The sequence below is a fragment of the Peromyscus maniculatus genome, chromosome 1 (genome assembly GCF_049852395.1).
Source record: "Peromyscus maniculatus bairdii isolate BWxNUB_F1_BW_parent chromosome 1, HU_Pman_BW_mat_3.1, whole genome shotgun sequence".
Classification (NCBI taxonomy): domain Eukaryota; kingdom Metazoa; phylum Chordata; class Mammalia; order Rodentia; family Cricetidae; genus Peromyscus; species Peromyscus maniculatus.
Window position 1 is genome coordinate 7,718,302 of NC_134852.1, and position 18,834 is coordinate 7,737,135.

Consider the following 18,834-nt stretch of genomic DNA (forward strand, 5'->3'; position numbering starts at 1 on the left):
AACTGTTTAAAGTCCCACATGCCTCTCACTTATGTCTTTTCAGGGACCCTCCAGAAACCCAGCATCTGGGCTGAGCCAGGCTCTGTGATCACCTCAGGGAATCCTGTGACAATCTGGTGTGAGGGAACTAAGGAAACCCAAATATATTTCCTGTATAAAGTAGGAAGCCCAGCACCCTTGGACAGATTAACTGCACCAGTGCCTGATCACAGAGCCAAGTTTATCATCCCATCCATGAGAGAGAATAATGCAGGGCGATATCACTGTTACTGTTATAACTCTGCTGGGTGGACTGAGAAGAGTGACACCCTGGAGCTGGTGGTGACAGGTGAGTGGAGTCTCAGGAATCATATGAATGTCCAGATGTGACTCTTTGGAAATGTCTGCTCTGAATGTATCCCCACTCATTACTTAGGTCTTGGGACAATCCAGACTGTGTGAACCCATTTAATAGTCCATATGTATCTCTCCTAGGAGTCTACAACAAACCCACCCTGTCTGCACTGCCAAACCCTGTTGTAACCTTAGGAGGGTCTGTGACCCTCTCATGTATCTCAAATCAGGGATATGGCAGGTTCATTTTAATTAAGGACAAGCAGTTCTACAGCTCCATGGACTCACAATATGTATATACTGATCAGGCATCAGCCAGATTCCAAGTGGGTCCCATCACACTCAGTGAAAGATGGAGTTTCAGATGCTATGGCTATCACACAAGGAAGCCTCAAGTGTGGTCAGAAGGGAGTGACATTCTAGAGCTTCTTGTCTCAGGTGAGTAAGCCACATCTCTTCTATTGAATGACACTGAACCTGAAACAGGTTTCCCCAGGAGACCCTAATGTGTGATAAGTATAGAGAAAGAATGGTTTCTGAGCCCACATATACAGATGCAGACTATGGGAGTCAAGATACAGAAAGTACTGAGGGGTGTTCTCAGAAGGGAAATTGGGAGTGTGATAGAGAGAAGGGTTTTCTGAGGATTCCATATGCCATGTTATTCAAGGGTCAAGTCCAAGTATCATATCCACTGTGCAACAGTTTAAATTCCCACATGCCTCTCACCTACTTCTTTGTAGGGACCTTCCAGAAACCCAGAATCTGGGCTGAGCCAAGCTCTGTGATCACCTCAGGGAATCCTGTGACAATCTGGTGTGCAGGAACACTAGAAACCCATATATATATATATATATATATATATATATATATATATATATATATATATATATATATATATATATATATAATTTCCTGTATAAGGAAGGAGGCCAGTACCCTTGGGCAGATTAACTGCACCATTGCCTGATCACAAGGCCAAGCTTATCCTTCCATTAATGAGAGAGCATCATGCAGGGCAATATCACTGTTACTGTTATGACTCTGCTGGGTGGATACAGCACAGTGACACCCTGGAGCTGGTGGTGACAGGTCTTTGGAAACTAAGGGTCACAGTCTTCACATTTTCTGTGTGTGAGTCCCTGAAAGCTCTGCTGCTTGGGAGAATAGGACCCATATGAAATAACAAGGAAAAGTTTGATCACACTAACATAATACTTGCTGCTTTACACTTCTAAAATGTATGACACCATGTGGTTGATTGTAAGCAAATTTAAACACAGTACAAATTCGGAAAAAAAGATTCCTGCTGTAATAGAAAATCCAGTGAACACCTAGGATTTATTGCATCAAATCTCAACTCAAATGTGACCATGAAGATGGGTTCTATAGCTAAAGGGCCTTTAATCTAGTGTGGTCAATGACTGACATAGTGTACATGTCAGCAGGCTGTAAAGTGTATAGCACATCTTGCCTAAGATGGACTTTATTAACTGAGAGCTAGTGAAAAAGTCTAGGGAGACAGAGTCTGGGATAAACATTCTGGGGTATTCAGGTGATGTCTGGAGCTACAGATACATGGTCCCCTGGTTATTAACAACATCCATTCCCAGCTCTCTTGATAGAAAACAGGTATTTATCAGTTCAGGAGTCACACTGCATGGATAACTTTCCTGATATCTCCCATGTTACTTGTGAGATCAAGCACATCATGTCCTCAACATTTTTCCTCAGGAAATATATTGATTTGACCTACCGTCCAACTTCTGGTGCCAATGTATCATTTAACAGACTGTGTCCTCTTTTTACTAAGGGTCATTGAAGGTAAAACTACTCTGTCATCATGTTGATACCTCAGGTGGGAGGGTGAACCTCCAATGTGTCTCATCAAAAAGATATGATTGATTAATTGAAACTGGGGAAGAACAGAATTTCTCCAGGTCCCCCAATGCTCAGTACACACACACTGGATAGTCCCAGGCTCTGTTTCCAAAGATCCCTGTGACATCCAACAAGTGTGGGCTCTTTAGATATTATGGATACTTCAAGAGTAGACCACATATTTGGTTAGGGGCCAGTAACCCTCTGGAGATATTTGTCTCTTGTTTGCTCAACTGTTTTTGATAGGAGAATTCTTTATCACTAGATCTGCTGCCCTGAGGATGGTTCCAGTCATGATGGCTGAAGGTAGCCCTTGGCATCTATTGCTCAGATGGGAGAGCCCATGTCACTGACCTAGAAAGAATAGAAGAATCTTAATTAGGGTTTCTAGTGTTGAAATGAAATATCATCATCAAAAAGCAAGTTGTATAGGAAAAGCTTTATTTGGCTTACACTTACACAGCACTGTTAATATTTAAAGGAAGTCAGGGCTGGAACTCAAACAGGTCAGGACGCTGGAGGCAGGTGTCATTACAGAGGATTACATGGGGTGCTGCTCACTGGTTTGCTCTTCATGGCTTCCTTAGCCTGCTTTCATATAAAATCCAGGATGAACACCTCAAGGATGGTATCACCCACAGTGGGTTAGACTCTCCCTTCACCCCCTGGAGTCTGACCATAGAGGTCTAAACTAGAACTCTGTTGAGGATTTGTCCAGGGACTCAATATAAAGATGGATAGATGGAGTCTCTTCTGAGAGGGACAGACACATGTAAAAGCCGCTCTCCTTTCGATTTCTCAGTTTCCACAACTGTAAATTGAAAAGCACTGGCCTAGATGTTAAGTTCTTTTTAATTCTGACCTTATCTGTGTCTTCGTCATACAGAGAAAACACTTCCAAAATTGTTGTGCCGTATCTGACACTGTGATGGTGACACTGTGTATGGGTATGCAACAGAGCCAGGACAAGGCATTCAGGCTCCTTCCTTTCAGTTCATGCATTTTATCTTCAGAGTAGGGAACACAGCTGAAGTTTGGATTTCTTGCATTTAATCCTCCACAATGTGCCTTCCTGCTGGGTGACCAGTAGGTAAAATGTCTAAAAGTGATAGGAGTCAGTCTTACAATGCATGGTTATGTGAGTAAGAGGTGGTGAATACAAAAAAAATGATATGGACCTCACACACAATTTCTCCTTCATGAATTTAGTTGCATGTTCCCATACCCTAGACTGAACAGAAAGGATAGGAAGGCCTCCTAAATTCTGAATTGGAAATGGGAGGTGATTTTCTTCACCAATACTTAGATCTTGTGTTGATAAAAAAAAAAAAAAACATCATACTCAAGTGTCTTAGTCTGAAGTGTGAACTCAAACACCTTAATGTCTGTGAAGGATCCAGAAGGAATCATGGCACCCTAGGGAAAGGATTGATACTGGATCCTTCTGAAGTTTTGTGATTAGCCTAATATTCAATTATAAGAAATGAAAATTACTGGAAATATGAATGCTGACTTCAGAGAAGTCTCTCTGCTGTCTTATGTACTTCATTAATTGTGTACATTCTCTTCTGTATTTAGGATCTGCTGAGAACATCACTATATCACAAAACATGTCAAAACCAAACACAGGTAAGTACAAATTCTCACTCATACAGCTTTTCTGAGGGTTTTGATATCTGATCTTCCTCAGTTGATGTTCTTCTTCCGTTCATTCTTTCTCCACAACCACAGACTCAGAGACACAGGATCACCACACAGTGGAGAATCTGCTCAGAATGGGGATGGCAGCCTTGGTCCTTGTGGTCCTTGGAATACTGGTGTTTGATGCTTGTCACAGCTCTAGACATGATCAACACAGAAATGGACTATGAATGGGAAGTACAGCAACACATCTTTTGCAGTGTCATGGACTAGACACTAAGTATGGGGATTCAGGGTGGATTTGTAAGAAAATACAGTTGCTCATGTTGGCGAACTGACTAAGGGTAATGTGAATTGAGTGCAAGGGAAATAAATGTGTGTTTATCAGGATGGAGAGTACTTTCTCCACCAATCTAAATTATTCCTTTACATCTTGCTGTGAAATTTGCTGACCAGTGCCTCTTTTCTTCTCACCTAATGGCTTGGGGGAACATTCTGTACTATCAACTAGGGTTGTCTCCTAATCTATACACTTATTCTGCTTTGTCTTTCTTTCATGTAACTTTCTATTATTTTAGATTACTATGTTCCCATCAACATTACAAACTTCAGGTTCTTTTCTACTGAGAGCAAAGTACTAAACTCAATTACAATAAACATCAGCAGAAATAAACCACCAGGATAAAAAATAAGTTACTTTATTCAAATGATATTCTGAGACTCTTCTTGCAAACTTTGGGACCTTCAGTTTTCACCATTTGATAATTCTTTTAATAGGGAAAAGATTGCCATTGATATACCATTGTTAGAAGAACTCATTGGCAGGATATTATTCACATGGTGTGGTGGTATTGTGTTCCCCAAATATTGTGTACCCCAATAAACTTATCTGGTGTCAGAGAACAGAAAAGCCACTAGGTATGTAGGATAGGCAGTGGTAGCACACGCCTTTAATCCTAGCATTCCAGAGGAAGAAACCCTTGGCTTCAAAGTTGCAGCCAAGGGTGGTGACACAAGCCTTTAATCCCAGACAGCAAGCCTTTAATCACAGGGTGTGGTGGTAGAAAGCAGAAAGGTATAAAAGGCATGAGGACCAGAAACTAGAAGCATTTGGCTGGTTAAGCATTCTGCCTATCAAGCAGCAGTTCAGCTAAGATCCATTCAGATATGAGGACACAGAGGCTTCCAGTCTGAGGAAAGAAGATCAGCTGAGAAGTTGGCCAGGTGAGGTTAGCTGTGGCTTGTTCTGTCTCTCTGATCTTTCAGCATTCACTCCAATACCTGGCTCAGGATTGATTTTATTAATAAGACCTTCTAAGATTCCTGCTACAACATGGTTTGAAATCATTACTTAGAAAGCAAAGTCCTAATGTAAAGTATTTTATGATTACTCTCTACATAGCCTTTCCCTTATCTTAAATACATTTATTTATTTTATTTTTATTATGAAATTTTGTATTCATTTTATATACCAACCACATATCCCCATATCGTCCCTCCTCCTGTGCATCCAATCTTCCCCCACACCAACCCCTATTTCCTCCTCCAACAAGGTAAAACCTCCCATGGGGAGTCAGCAGAACCTGGTTCATTTAGTAGAGGTGATTCAAGCCTCTCCTCCTGCAGGCTTCCAAAGATATCATCTGAAAACAGCACAACAAGATGAAATAAGACTAGGCACAAACCTCATTTCAATTCTGGATGAGGAAACCCAGTAGGATCAAAAGGGTCCCAAGAGCTAGCAAAGGAATCAGAAACATTTCTATTCCCAAAGTTGGGAGTTTCACAAAATCCCCAAGGTAAACACCCACAACATATACACAGAGGACTTAGCACCCATAGACCCATGCAGTCTCTGATTGCTGTTTCAGGCTCTGTGAGACACTGAGCCTTGCTTAGTTGATTCTAGCGGCCATGTTATCACAGTGTCCTCAAACACTCTGGCTCCTTCAACCCCTCCAGCTCTTCCATGGGTTGCCATGTTTTCTTTATAAATTTATCAGTTGATGGGCATTTAAACTTGTTTCATTTCTTCTTTTTTTTTGTGAATACTGCAGTGATAAAAATGGACGTGTAACAAGCTTTCTGGTTTGTAGACTTAGAATTCATTAGGTGTGCACTGGGAGTGGTATATTTAGGTCAAATTCTAGTCCTACTTTCAATATTTTAAGGAAATTCCAAGCTGGTTTTCATAGCAACTGAATGAATTTAAGTGACAACCTGAAGCATGTAAATGTTCCTCTTTTTCCAGTTTGTTACTGGCGTTTATTGGTTTTGTTTTTCCATGATAGCCATTCTCTTTTTTGCCATTATCTTTGACAGTTTCATACATATGTAAAATGTGTTGTTTATATATTCTCCCTCCCCTACTGTCCTGTATCCTGCTTCCATCTTGTCTTATCCACTTCTTCAGATCTTCTAATCTTTCCTTAAGGGAAAGGTGCAGATTTAAAAAAATGGATCTCAAATTAATTGATGTTATTTTATTTTTCATGTGTCTCTCCAAACCTGTCACCTCATGATCATAGAACATTTTTTGGTGACAATTTCTTTGTGACTTACCTGTCAAGGTGTCCAATTCTAGATTGGAAGACTAGTTTTATAAGGGAAAAAACTCTTAAATTCAAAGAGGCTGGACCTTTTTCTGAACCCCAAGTCCAGAGTTAATAATACATCTTGAAGTCACTTAAGTTTTAAGATTGATACCCTACTGTGACCACAGCTTGTTTGTTTAACCAGTGTTTAAGAAAACTATGGAACAACCAACCTTATTTGCCATACATTGCCTATGTCAAGAGCTTTTATATTCTAATCTGATACATAGTTTTGATCTTCAGATAGGGGTTCTTGAAGACCTGAACCCGAGAGCAATGTATGTGGCTATATGTGTGTTATGATAATCATTTACTGAAAACAGGAGATAATTAGATAATGGCCTTGAAAATAATCCACCTTCAATGCTGAAATTATAATGCAGATATTAATTATGAAAGTGCATTTGTGGTACTGTTTGTTATTTGGGTCATTCAATGCACAGATGGAGTCCGTAAATTTTAGCTGTACTCAGTGATTTAAATCTGTTATAAACTCTTGAAGATTTCACTATTTAGTTAATGGCAAAGTAAAAGCCCTTTGTGAGAGACTCAGAGAAGGACATCACGCAGTCCTGGTGACACAGACTAAATAGAAAGAACTGATTACAGACAATGCAGAGACCACAAACTACAAAAAACTGACAACAGAGAGAAAATGGAATATTCAAGTGTGGGTTCAGTATTGGTCATACTATTCCAAAGTAAGCCTAAATTCCTTTCTAAAAAAAATTATTATTTTATTAATTAAATTTGTATTTTTGCAATTTTATATGTACAGTTACATGATATACATTGTGCATAGTGACCACTTTCACCTCCACCCCTTGTAATAGCCCTACTAAACTTTGCTGTTGCCCATTCCTTTTGTGTGTCAACTTCCAGAGTTTAAAGAAGACCATCTGTGTGATATCCTTTGGAGTCTAGCAAGCTCAGTAGTGGTTCCACAACTGAGGACAAAGACCCTACCTCTCCCACAATCAGTCAATCCAATTGTTCAGTATTAAGTGGTAAGGCCCAGTGAGGCCCCTCATCCATGCCTACTGTTCACAGGGCCAATCCTGCACATGCCCATTGCAGTTAACCTCAGTTGCTGTGAGCTCATGGATGAAATGGCTGTTTAACTGATCCCTGTGTTTAATGTGATGTGAAAGCATATCAATGACCCTGAGTTTGTACCTAATGGGTTTAATTGGTACAGATTTCATGAGAAGTTACTAGTAGTCAGACATTTCTAGTAAAGTCTAAATAGCATATTCTTCCACTCTGGGTAGATAACGAATCTATGGTAAAGTTCAACGTCATGCACATGTTAACTTCTGTGAATTTGTCACTACCACTATGATCATGAATCAAAACATCAGATTCTTCCTCATATATAAACCAAGATACCTCCACATAATAAAGACTGTCTATAAAATAAACTTAGAGTCAACATTATACAGACATGGAGGCCAATGAATAGAATAAATGGCCAAGAAATAAGCTCATTCCTTTATAGTCACATAAATTTTGGCTAAGCTTTTCAAAATGTACTTTGGAGAAATAACAAAAAAAACTAACCTATATAGTTGATGATGGTGGGAAACTGATTTCTACACACTGAAGAGTCAACCCAAATTCCTGCCTCTCATCTAGCAAATGAATAAATTCAAAACCCATTCACCACCTTGTTGTAACATCTAAAATTGCTGAAAATTTTTACGGTTTCAAAGGCAACCATGAGTATGAGTGGAGAGGAGCCATGTTTCCTTCTTTCTAACCTGGGAGATGGGATTAGAAGTGTCTACTGTTCTTGTTTTCATTATGAAGGTGCTGTATTATTACTGTTCTAATTGTTGTGACAGAATGATATGAACCAAATTAAGGAAGTGTTTATTTTGTTTTGTAGCTAATGGAAATAGTACAGTCCACCATGGCTGGGAAAGCATGGTACTGCTCAAATATAATCTACAGTCAGGAAGCAGAGAGAGAACTGGATATGGGCTGTCCTATAAATGCCATTCTTAATGATTAACTTCCACCAGCAAGTCTCCACTTTACATAAGTGATAGAAACAAACCAATGTTCTCCTTTGTCTTGTCTGAATGAGATAGTCTCCTTTTCCTTCTCCAAAGTGAAGATTCTGAGTGTTGATTAGAGGAAGAAATGTGCCTAGACTTCAAATTTTATAAAGGTTCATTTCAACTTCAATTTAATTTTTGTTTATGAACATTTTCCTGCATTTGTGTACTCCATGGAGAAATTATGAAAGGAAGCTAGAAGATGGTGTCAAGTACCCCACACCTAAGTTACAGACAGCTGAGAGGAATCCAAATGTGGTCTTGTGCAAGAGCAGCCAAACTCTAAGCCATCTGTATCGTTCTGAAAAGATCATTTTAATTCAGAAATGAGCCACGTATTCACCACCCATGTCCCACCCCTGATACACAGATACTTCTGCATATTCTCCCACACTAGCTGTGATTACTGAAGTGGATCCTCCCTGACCAGAGTCTTTCTTTTTCAGTGCCATCCTTCCTACCCCTCCTCATAGCTCTGCAGAATGAGATGACAAGGGACAAATGCCATTTCTCTGTCCTACCCTCTCTTACCTATCAGAAAGGCACTTGTTCAGTGAGTGAGCTTGAGAATGCAGTGTCAACCCTTCTTGAGTTTCAGACACATCTAGACTCTCAACATCACCCTCCTCCATGAATTGTTAGGGACTGTGATCCTGGAGAGGTACTCAAACTCTCCTTTGGTCATTGCCTGGAACAGAGTTAGTAGTGACTCAGTACAGGCTTCTTTTCCTTGGGAAACTATTTTCACTTCTCAAAATTCAGCAGAATACATTGATTTTGTTATAGACAGACATCATACTGCCACCTGCTGTACACTTTTCATAATACAGACACAAATGTCAAATCTTTGAGATTTGCTCTCATACATGCTAAAAAGTCTCTTCTTTCACTGGTGTAAAAACCCCTTGGTTTGATTCCAGCACATACAGAAGAGCATCAGAGGCACCCAGGCCTGTGGACTCCAAATCTTAATTCTGTCCAACTGAGGAAAATACAGATTAACACATGAACTCCCCCAGGCACAAGCCATGTCCATCCCGTGTTCAATTAGAGCTGAACCACAAGGGAACATTCAGATGCTGTAATTACAATAAAAACAATCCACAGATATGGGCAATGCCTAGTGACCTCCTGCATCTTCTAGTTTTAGGTGCAGGAAACCCAACCTTGACTGAAGTATTTGAGAACTAAATGTCCTGCTGTGAGCCTTGATCCAAAGAGAGCAAAGATAGAATGTGACAGGACAGAGCTCAGGTCTTATGAATCAGATTACAAGAGATATAAAGACCTGATTGTGAGAATTAGAGAATTATTCCTAGATGCTTGGGCCTTCTTCCTTACAGGACTTTCCTGAAATCCATCACTAGTGATTCACAATGGCTCTGTATTGTCCCCAGGGTCTCCCTGATGTCAGCTATGGGTGATTCATTCTGCATAAGCTTGGAAGAATTCACATCACCCAGCCTTGAAGCAAAAACTCCAGGCTAGGATCTCTTGGCCAACCTTTCCCTGAGCCCTCTAAGAAGCTTTTGTTTGAAGCTGGTACAGATGCTAAGATACATTGAGCCACTTCTCTGCCTCTGAATTTTCTGTCCTCAGCCACCTCCTGGGCATTCTTATCACATATTAGTAACCCACCTCTCCCTCTCATGGTCCTAGGCTCAGCACAGACCTGTAGTTGTGTTTTCTCTTTTGAGAAGACCACAACACAGCTCCAAAACAAATCACATTGGAGGTTTATTCTTAATTATAAGACTAATTAAGAATTAGTTATTATGTTATAACTACATATATTATATTAATTATTAGACTAAGCTTGGCTTGTTTCTTGCTAGCTTCCCATAACTTTAACACTTGATCTTAGCCAAAAGGCCGAGAAGCGATTCCCCATTACTTTAAATTATCCTGTCTACCTTTTGCCCCTGGGCTATTCCCATTCTCTTACTTGATTAAATCTTGCTCTTACTTCAAGGCTGGCTATGTAGCTAAATGGCTGTTTTTGCATCCTCCTCCTTCTCTGGCTACTGGATCTCTCTTTTCCCAATTTTTTCCTTCTATATATTCTCTCTGCCTGCCAGTTCCATCTAACCTTTCTCCTACTTTGCTATTGGCTGTTCAGTTCTTTTTTAGACCATCAGGTGTTTTAGACAGGCAAAATATCACAGAATCACAGAGTTAAACAGATGTAACATAAGTAACACATCTTAAAATAATATTCTACAACACAGACTTCTTCCATGTATGCCATTATGAAGGAACCCTGATAAATGGCTGGCAATTTTCGGGAGGGAGAGTGTTTGAAACAGTCAAGGGTTTGGAGTGGCTGAGTCAGAGAAAACAAAGACCCAGAGATAAGACTTAAAGTCTATTATCAACAAAACTACAAATCAGTGATTACTGATGGGCTCAATGTTTGTGAAGTTTTTCATGTAAACATGCTTAGTTTGGGAACATTGATGAACTATTTAAGCTACTTAATAATTAATTTTGTGATTTCGGATAATTAAGGATAGATAATGCTTTTATTTTCTCTGTATTATTTTTCATAGTATATATTTGTCCTACCCCCTTCTAGGTAAATATATATGTATATACATGCATATATATGTATATATATACACACATGTATGTATGTATTTATATATGTACATATATGTATAATACACACACACAAACACACGTGTGTGTTTGTGTGTGTGTATGTGTTGGTGTAGAAGTTTTAGTTTTCTTTTCTAACCAATAGATTAATTAATTTCATTCCAACCCAATCACAGCTCCCCCATGCTCTCACAGTCGCTCCTCCCAAGTGACTCCCTCATCCATTCCACTTCCTCTCTCACCAGAAAAATGCAGTCATTCCATGTGCATCAGCCAGCCATAGCACACCAAAATGCAACAAAACCACACACCTCTCCATCATCAAGGCTGGACTAGGAAACCCAATATGAGGAAAGGGTCCAAAAAGTAGGATACAGTAGCATAGACAACAACAAAGAAATATATTTTTATTGCCTGATAAAATTGCTATCAATGTCAATAAGATATAAGTGTTGCTTCCTTTTTAAATATTGCTATTCATGTATATTCTGTATATAGTGATGGGATTCATAGGCATTTGCAGACTATTTCATACCATATATGTTGACCATCTACTCCTCCTTTCCTCTACTCTTTCCACTATTCCCATCATTCCTCCAGGAAGCATGTGTCTAGTTTCATGCTGTACTTGTCAGGATTTTCTATAGGAACAGAACTGACAGATGAATATATATATATATATATATATATATATATATATATATATATATATATATGTGTGTGTGTGTGTGTGTGTGTGTGTAAATGTATGTACACACATATATACACACATGTTTATCTGATGCTCTATTTACAAAAAGGCACAAACCTCTCACAGAGAAATGTGTTTCAGCAGTTGCTCACTGGAGAAAGTAGTTGTTCTAATTAGTTCCATTTAATCTACCAATTGAAATTCCAAGAATCTTCCTCCTCATTCAGTGTAGCTGAATGTCTCAGGTGGTCTTTTGTATATGCAGGAATCCTAAAGGAGTAGGCTCTAATGACTGTAAAGGAATGGCATTGTCAGCAAGTGCAAGGGGAAACAGGCAAAAAGAGCAAGTTTCCTTCTTCCATGATTTTAGATAGGCTGTCACTGGGAGGTGTGGCCCTGGTTAAAATGGAAATTCCCACCTCAAAAGAGTCAAACTAAAGTTGAGTCTTCTCACCTAAAATGCTTTAATTAAGAAAAATCACTCACATTTGTACCAACAAAAAAAAATCACTCACATGTGTACCTACCAACTTAGGTTTTAGTTAATTCCATATTTAGTCCAGTTGACAATCAAAAATAGACATAATATGAAACATATGGGCATTTATGATCTTTATGTACATGTGTAAACTTTGGACCCCATAAGTGAGAGAAAACATCATGGTTTTCTTTTTGTATTTGACTAATGTTAATTAATATGTTTATCTCCATTTGTATCCACTTCCTAGGAAACCATATTAACTTGCTTCAAATGCACTTATCTGTTATCACATATATTATATAACTATTTAGATATGCTTCTACAATTGAACATATTATATATTTACATGTAGTGTATAAATTTGAAGAAGTCATCCCTATTAATATTACACACTTTATAATTTTAAATATGTAGATATAAAACCATTCCTAAAAATACATGATATATGTTTCATATACTTATATTTGTGCATCTATGTATTTCTAACCATGTAATGATTAGGGCATGAGACACAAAGGGATTGTGCAGTAACTTTGGAACTGATTGATATTTCCCCAGGGAAGAATTTCCACAACTCTCACTCCTTTGTACTCATGACATTCAGGAGCCCACCAAGGAGCAATTCTTACTCCTAATCTTGGACCCTCTTTTGGGGATTGAGTGGAAATCCTTATACAGGGGAATTGCCTACCGTTATCCTGCACCCAGATGTAGCAGAAAGCACAGAAAGACTTATTAGTGAAATGTGTGAACATTTAATCACGAAGTTTGGGTTTCCACAAGTAAGGTACACTGTTGCCAAGTGGCTCAAACACAATTTCTGAACTCGCAGAGACCAGTGGCACCGAAATCATAATACGAAGACCAGGAGTACAACTGTCACTGTGCAATGTCCGAAGTCCCCACTCCTCAAACTACTTTCTGGCAGAGACTGTCCACAAATCTCCCTATGGGCTGAGCTATGCTCTGTGATCCTTTTAGGGAATCCTATGATCATGTGGTATGAGGGAACCATGGAAAATCAAACATATTCTTTCATAAACAAGGAAGACCAGCACCTAGGAATGACAAGCTACACAGGAGAGTAGTAACAAGATCAAGTTCTCTATCACAACCCTGGAAGACCATCATGCACTACAATATAACTGTTTTGTTACAACTTTGTTGGGTGGTCAAAGTTCTGTGACACCCTAGAATTGGCGTTCATCAATCAGATGACACTGAGACATTTCAGCCATAGAACCTATTATCAAGAAAACTCTGCTCCACCTGGGGCCTGGGCATGGATCTCTGCATCCAGTTCCCTCAGTCATTGCATGGGGTGTCTAGCACAACATTTGGGGTGTTTGGCCATTCTATCACCAGAGTAGGTCAGTTCAGGCTGTGTCTCGACCATTGCCAGTAGTCTATTGTGGGGGTATCTTTGTGTATTTCTGTGGAACTCGCTAGCACTTGGCTTCTTTCTATTCTCATGTGGTCTTCATTTATCATGGTCTTTTATTCCTTGTTCTCCCTCTCTGTTCTTGATCTAGCCTGGATCTCCTGCTCCCCTAAGCTCTCTTTCCCTTGACCCTTGCCCTTCATTACCCCCACTCACATTCATATAGTGCTGGCTGTTTGGAACCTGAAACTTATGCAGGGACACTTGGCTCAGCCTGGGAGGAGGGGACTGGACCTGCCTGGACTGAATCTACCAGGTTGAACTCAATACTCAGGGGAGTCTTTGCCCTGGAGGAGATGGTAATGGGGGGTGGGTTAGGGGGAAGGTGGGGTGGGAGGAGGGGGAAAGGACAAGGGAATCTGTGGCTGATATGTAAACTTAAATTAAATTATAAAATAAAAAAGAAAAGTCTGCTCTTAAAAGTGTCTAAGGTCACAGGCCATCCCTAGGCAAGTACTTGGACTGCATGAGACCACTTAATTGTCCATGTGCATCTTTCCTAGAATTTCATATGAAACTCAGCCTGTCATTTCTGCTCAACCTTGCATTAACCTCAGAAATGATGGTGACATTCTAGCACAGTGGTTCTCAAACTTTCTAATGCTGCTTCTCTTTAATACAGTTCCTCATGTGACCCCAAACATAAAATTATTTTCCATACTACTACGTAACTGTGATTTTGCTACTGTATGATTCATAGTTTAAATATCTGATATGCAGATGATCTTAGGAAACAACCAGTGGAATGGTTGTTTACTACCAAAGGGGAAAGGATCCACAGGTTGAAAACCAGTGTTCTAATTTGCCTACAAGAGAACTATGACAGGTTGACCTTGTCTAATTATGACCAGAAATATCTCACCACCCTGGACTCACAATATGTTTGATTTCAAAGGGTTCCCATGAACTCCAAAAAGAAATGGATGTTCTGAAGTCATGGCTATCAAAAGGCAATCCTTGGGATTTCTTGGCAGAGAATTCCTCTCCCAGTGGTGGTCCCAAATAACCAATATGAATACTTAATATTAATTGTCAATGCTCTGCTAATAGCTCAGGCTTATTATTAAATAGCTCTTACATTTTTAAGTTAACCCATATTCCTTATTTATGCTCTGCCACATGGGAGTAACTTTATTTGTATGACATGTTCATCTCTTGCTCCTTCTGTGTCTGGCTGGCAACTCCAGATTCTATCTTTTTTGTTCCCAGAATTGTCATTTTGGCTCTTTCACCCAACCTTATCCTGTTCAGCTATTGGTCAGTCAGCTTCTTTATTATCCAATGAGATTAATGCATATTCACAGTGTATAGAAGAATTGTTCCACAGTATTCCCCATTTTTTGTCTAATCAAAAAGGGCGTTTTAACCTTAACAGAGTAAAACTGTATATAACGAAAGCAGTTACCAAATAAGAATCACAGTTACAATATCTGGTCCATTTGTATTTGTCAAAATTAGAGAAAATATTATATTATCTATCTTACCATGGTGAGTCTAAATTTTCACATTTAATTTAACCTTCCATCACAACTAAAAAACTAACCATGAATATCTAGTCTCTGACTCCTTCATAGATCCCATAAGAGTGAAATGTTACATAATGACAGGGACATCTCAATGTCTGGAAAGTAACCCAAAGTTCTTATGTAATGTTGTAGCATCAATCTTTGGCCCATAGGCCTAGTATATCTGACAGACTTTTCTAATAAGCAGAGAATTTCGAAGAACTGTCCTACTTTCTCTTGTCAAAGTTTGGCAGTCACCTTCATTATGCACTGCTGGTCCAGTTTGGACAGCAACTGCCAACAATTGAGATAAGGGCAGTTCCTTTACCCATAAGGCTAGCTTTTACCATAAAGAAAACAAACTATATATGGAGTTTCTTTAATGCCCATTATCTTCATCAAAGTAGATCAGTGTTGCCAGGAGCAGATGTGTCTCATTGATATGAAAAACCTTAGGTTATTAAACATATTAAATGCCATATCTTGTAGGTCTCTGAAGAGTTTGAAGATAATCTATCTATCTAAATATATCTCTGTGTGACCTTAAACTCATATCTAACATGACTATAAGTTTGATTATAATAGATGAATATTAACCTGCATTTCTTAATTGGGTACTATATTTTTTAAAATGAGCTCTATAACCACAATACCATAAAAAGAGTAGAAATGTACTCACGGTATAACAAAACTAACTTTAAATTTGCATCAATAATAAAATCCATACCAAGGTAAAGTATTTAAGACGAGTATTTTTTGTTGATATTTAAAAGTTGATTTAATAATATATTCTTTTATCCTGTCATTTCTATATCCCCATTTTTTCTTTGCAAATTGAGATCTCTGAATCTTCTCTTTTTACTTTTCTTTTTTTAACCATTACTAATAGCAATTTGCAACCAACCCCCCAACTCCCAAATGAAAACAAACATCCACAAGCAATATTTGTGAATTGGAAGTGGCTCTCTAGACTTCTTTTTGTTGGCTGTGGGCACTGTAATCTTGAGACCCTGAGAAAATTCAGGACAATGGTTAATTCTTGATTGTGATAGTTTGTGCAATTGGACCATCATACCTAGCTGCCTTGATGCTGCTCTGGATGCAGAGCTCACAAAACTGCAACAGAGCTGCTCTGAGACAGTGGATCATCTGGACCATCTGTTCCCATTGGAGATTTTTCAGGGTGTCTTCCATAATAGAGCCTGATTTTCCTTAACCCAGAGTGAATGCAAAGCCTCTCATTTCATTTGGAAACAAAAACATAACCACTCCCTTAAAGCAGCATACCTTTTGACATAAATGTTGTGGCTAAGGTATTTCAAAATACATAGATTGGTTTGAGCTGGCAACTTTTATAATTAAATGTTTCTTAGCAGTTTATTTTGTTCATGAGTAGTCAAAAACCTAAAACAATACAATAATATATAGGATCCAGAATTTCTGTGTATTTTTTACATCTTTTTTTAGTTTTTTTTAAATATTTATTTGTTTATTATATATACAGTGTTCTGTCTACACATATCCCTGCAGGCCTGAAGAGGGCACCAGAATTCATTACAGATGGTTGTGAGCCACCATGTAGTTGCTGGGAACTGAACTCAGGACCTTTGGAAGAATAAGCAGTGCTCCTATCCTCTGAGCCATCTCTCCAGTCTCCCTAGTTTATTTATTATAATACTTTACTCCTCTTAAGGACTTTATTATTATACAAATATATATTTTAATCTGAAACTGTATATATTCTTTATTTGTCTCTCATAAACCTATGTATTTTGTTTTTGTTTTTATTTTTTGAGACAGAGTTCTCTGTGTAGTTTTAGTGCCTTTCCTAATCTTGCTCTGTAGATCAGGCTGGCCTCGAACTCACAGAGATCTTCCTGACTCTGCTTCCTTCCTGAGGGCAGGGATTAATGTCATGTGCCACCACCTCTAGGTTCTATGCATTTTTTAAACACACTGTAACCTATTTAGACATTTTTCTTCTTTTTCTGTCTGAATCTGTCTTTACTGTGTTTTTGTTTTTGTTTTTGTCTTCGTGAGCAGTACTCTAAACCTACCATGCAGTACTTGGTGGCTCATGCTGTCAACTCAAGTCCACAGGCAGTGGCTGTGAGACACCTCTCTTTGTTCTATGGCCTGTGTGAGAAAATTTGGGAACCTGCCACATAGATTATATCAGGGCTGGCATGAGAGACTTCAAGAACACACTACAAAGCTTATCTCACAGTGCATTGGTGAGGCAGGCCCACAGACACTGGCCGGGAGATGTGTCCCTGTACCACAGCCAGCATGGGAGACACGAGACTAGAAATCCAATCTGGCTCTCATTTTGTTTGCCTAGAATCTTTTAATTCTTTCTCAGGTAATATGTGGATATACAGTAGACAGATAGGTACCATTTGCTGTTGACGTTTTCCTTCTCCAGCAGTGCTTTCAAGTAAGGAGCATGGAGATTTAATAATAATTGTAAATGTTTGGCCAATGGCTCTGCAGATTCAATTCTATGCTAAACAAAATATCATGACCTTTCTTCACAGACATAGAAAACAATGAACTCAATTATACAGAGAAACAAAGGTAAGGACAAGGAAAGTCAAGCCATCCTGAACAAAAAGAATGGTGTGGGAAGTCTCATCATACTTTAATTAAAGTTAAACTACCAAGCCATAGTGATCAAAAGAAAACAATATTGGCACAAAAGTGATATAGATAAATAGAATACAGTAGTAGATTCTAATATAAGTCTGTGCTACAAAAGTTACCTGATCTTTGTAAAAGTTGTAAAAATGCATACCATAGAAAGACTAATCTTCAACAACTGGTGGTATACATGGATTTTAACATGCAGAAAAATTAAACAAGATTCAGGACTCTTACCATGCACAAAATTTTACCTCAAATGAGTTGGACATTAATATGTTTATAATACATGGTTTAAATATCCTAAGTTGTCAAATGATGATAATGTTGATGATGGTGATTAAGTTGATTGTCTCTGTTTTACTACTGTTGTACAAAGTCAACATGATGACGAAATTTTAAAATGGAAAAAAGTTATTTGGATCTGGCTGACAGGTTCAGAGTTTGGGTCTATTATCATGGCAGGAAAAATGGCCTTGTGCAAGCAGACATACTGCTAGAACAGGTGCTGAATTTTATTGTTCTGGATCAGGATAAATCAGGAACACAGAGAGCCTGTGAGCCAGGCTTTGGAATTTGAATCCCCAAAGCCCTACCCAAGTAAACAATTTAACAAGGCCTCAATTACTCCAACAAGGCTACATCACCTCATAAAAATCTTTAAGCTTTAACATATGAATTATTGGAGACATTGTCATTCAAACAATCACATTACACTCTCTGTCTTCCATAGGATTGTACCTATATAATAAAGCAGAAATGTATTCAATTAAACTACAAAAATCCACATATTCTACCAGTCTCAACCTGGTTTAAAAGACCAATGTCCAAAATCTCTTCAGATACTAATGGCAATCTCATACCTATATTCCCTATGATGTCAATATCAAAAAGCAGATGATATACTTCCTATAGATAGTGGCAGAGGATATGATTACAGTTCCAAAAGAGATAAAGAACATCTGGTAA

General features: G+C 38.6%; 1 protein-coding gene and 1 long non-coding RNA gene across 2 annotated transcripts in view; both read left to right on the plus strand.

Annotated features, from left to right (window-relative positions):
• The first annotated feature begins 46 nt into the window (after positions 1–46).
• The window catches only part of LOC121826808 (leukocyte immunoglobulin-like receptor subfamily A member 6), a 75,176-nt gene continuing 56,388 nt past the window's right edge, over positions 47–18,834 (plus strand). The window contains exon 1 of the mRNA XM_076568939.1: positions 47–328. Coding sequence (XP_076425054.1) covers positions 235–328 — 94 coding nt within the window. The 5' untranslated portion in view covers positions 47–234. The remainder of the gene's footprint in view (positions 329–18,834) is intronic.
• Positions 457–4,565, plus strand: LOC143272823 (uncharacterized). The gene is made up of 3 exons (XR_013050406.1): positions 457–771; positions 3,793–3,843; positions 3,946–4,565. It is a non-coding gene; the product is annotated as an uncharacterized LOC143272823 (long non-coding RNA).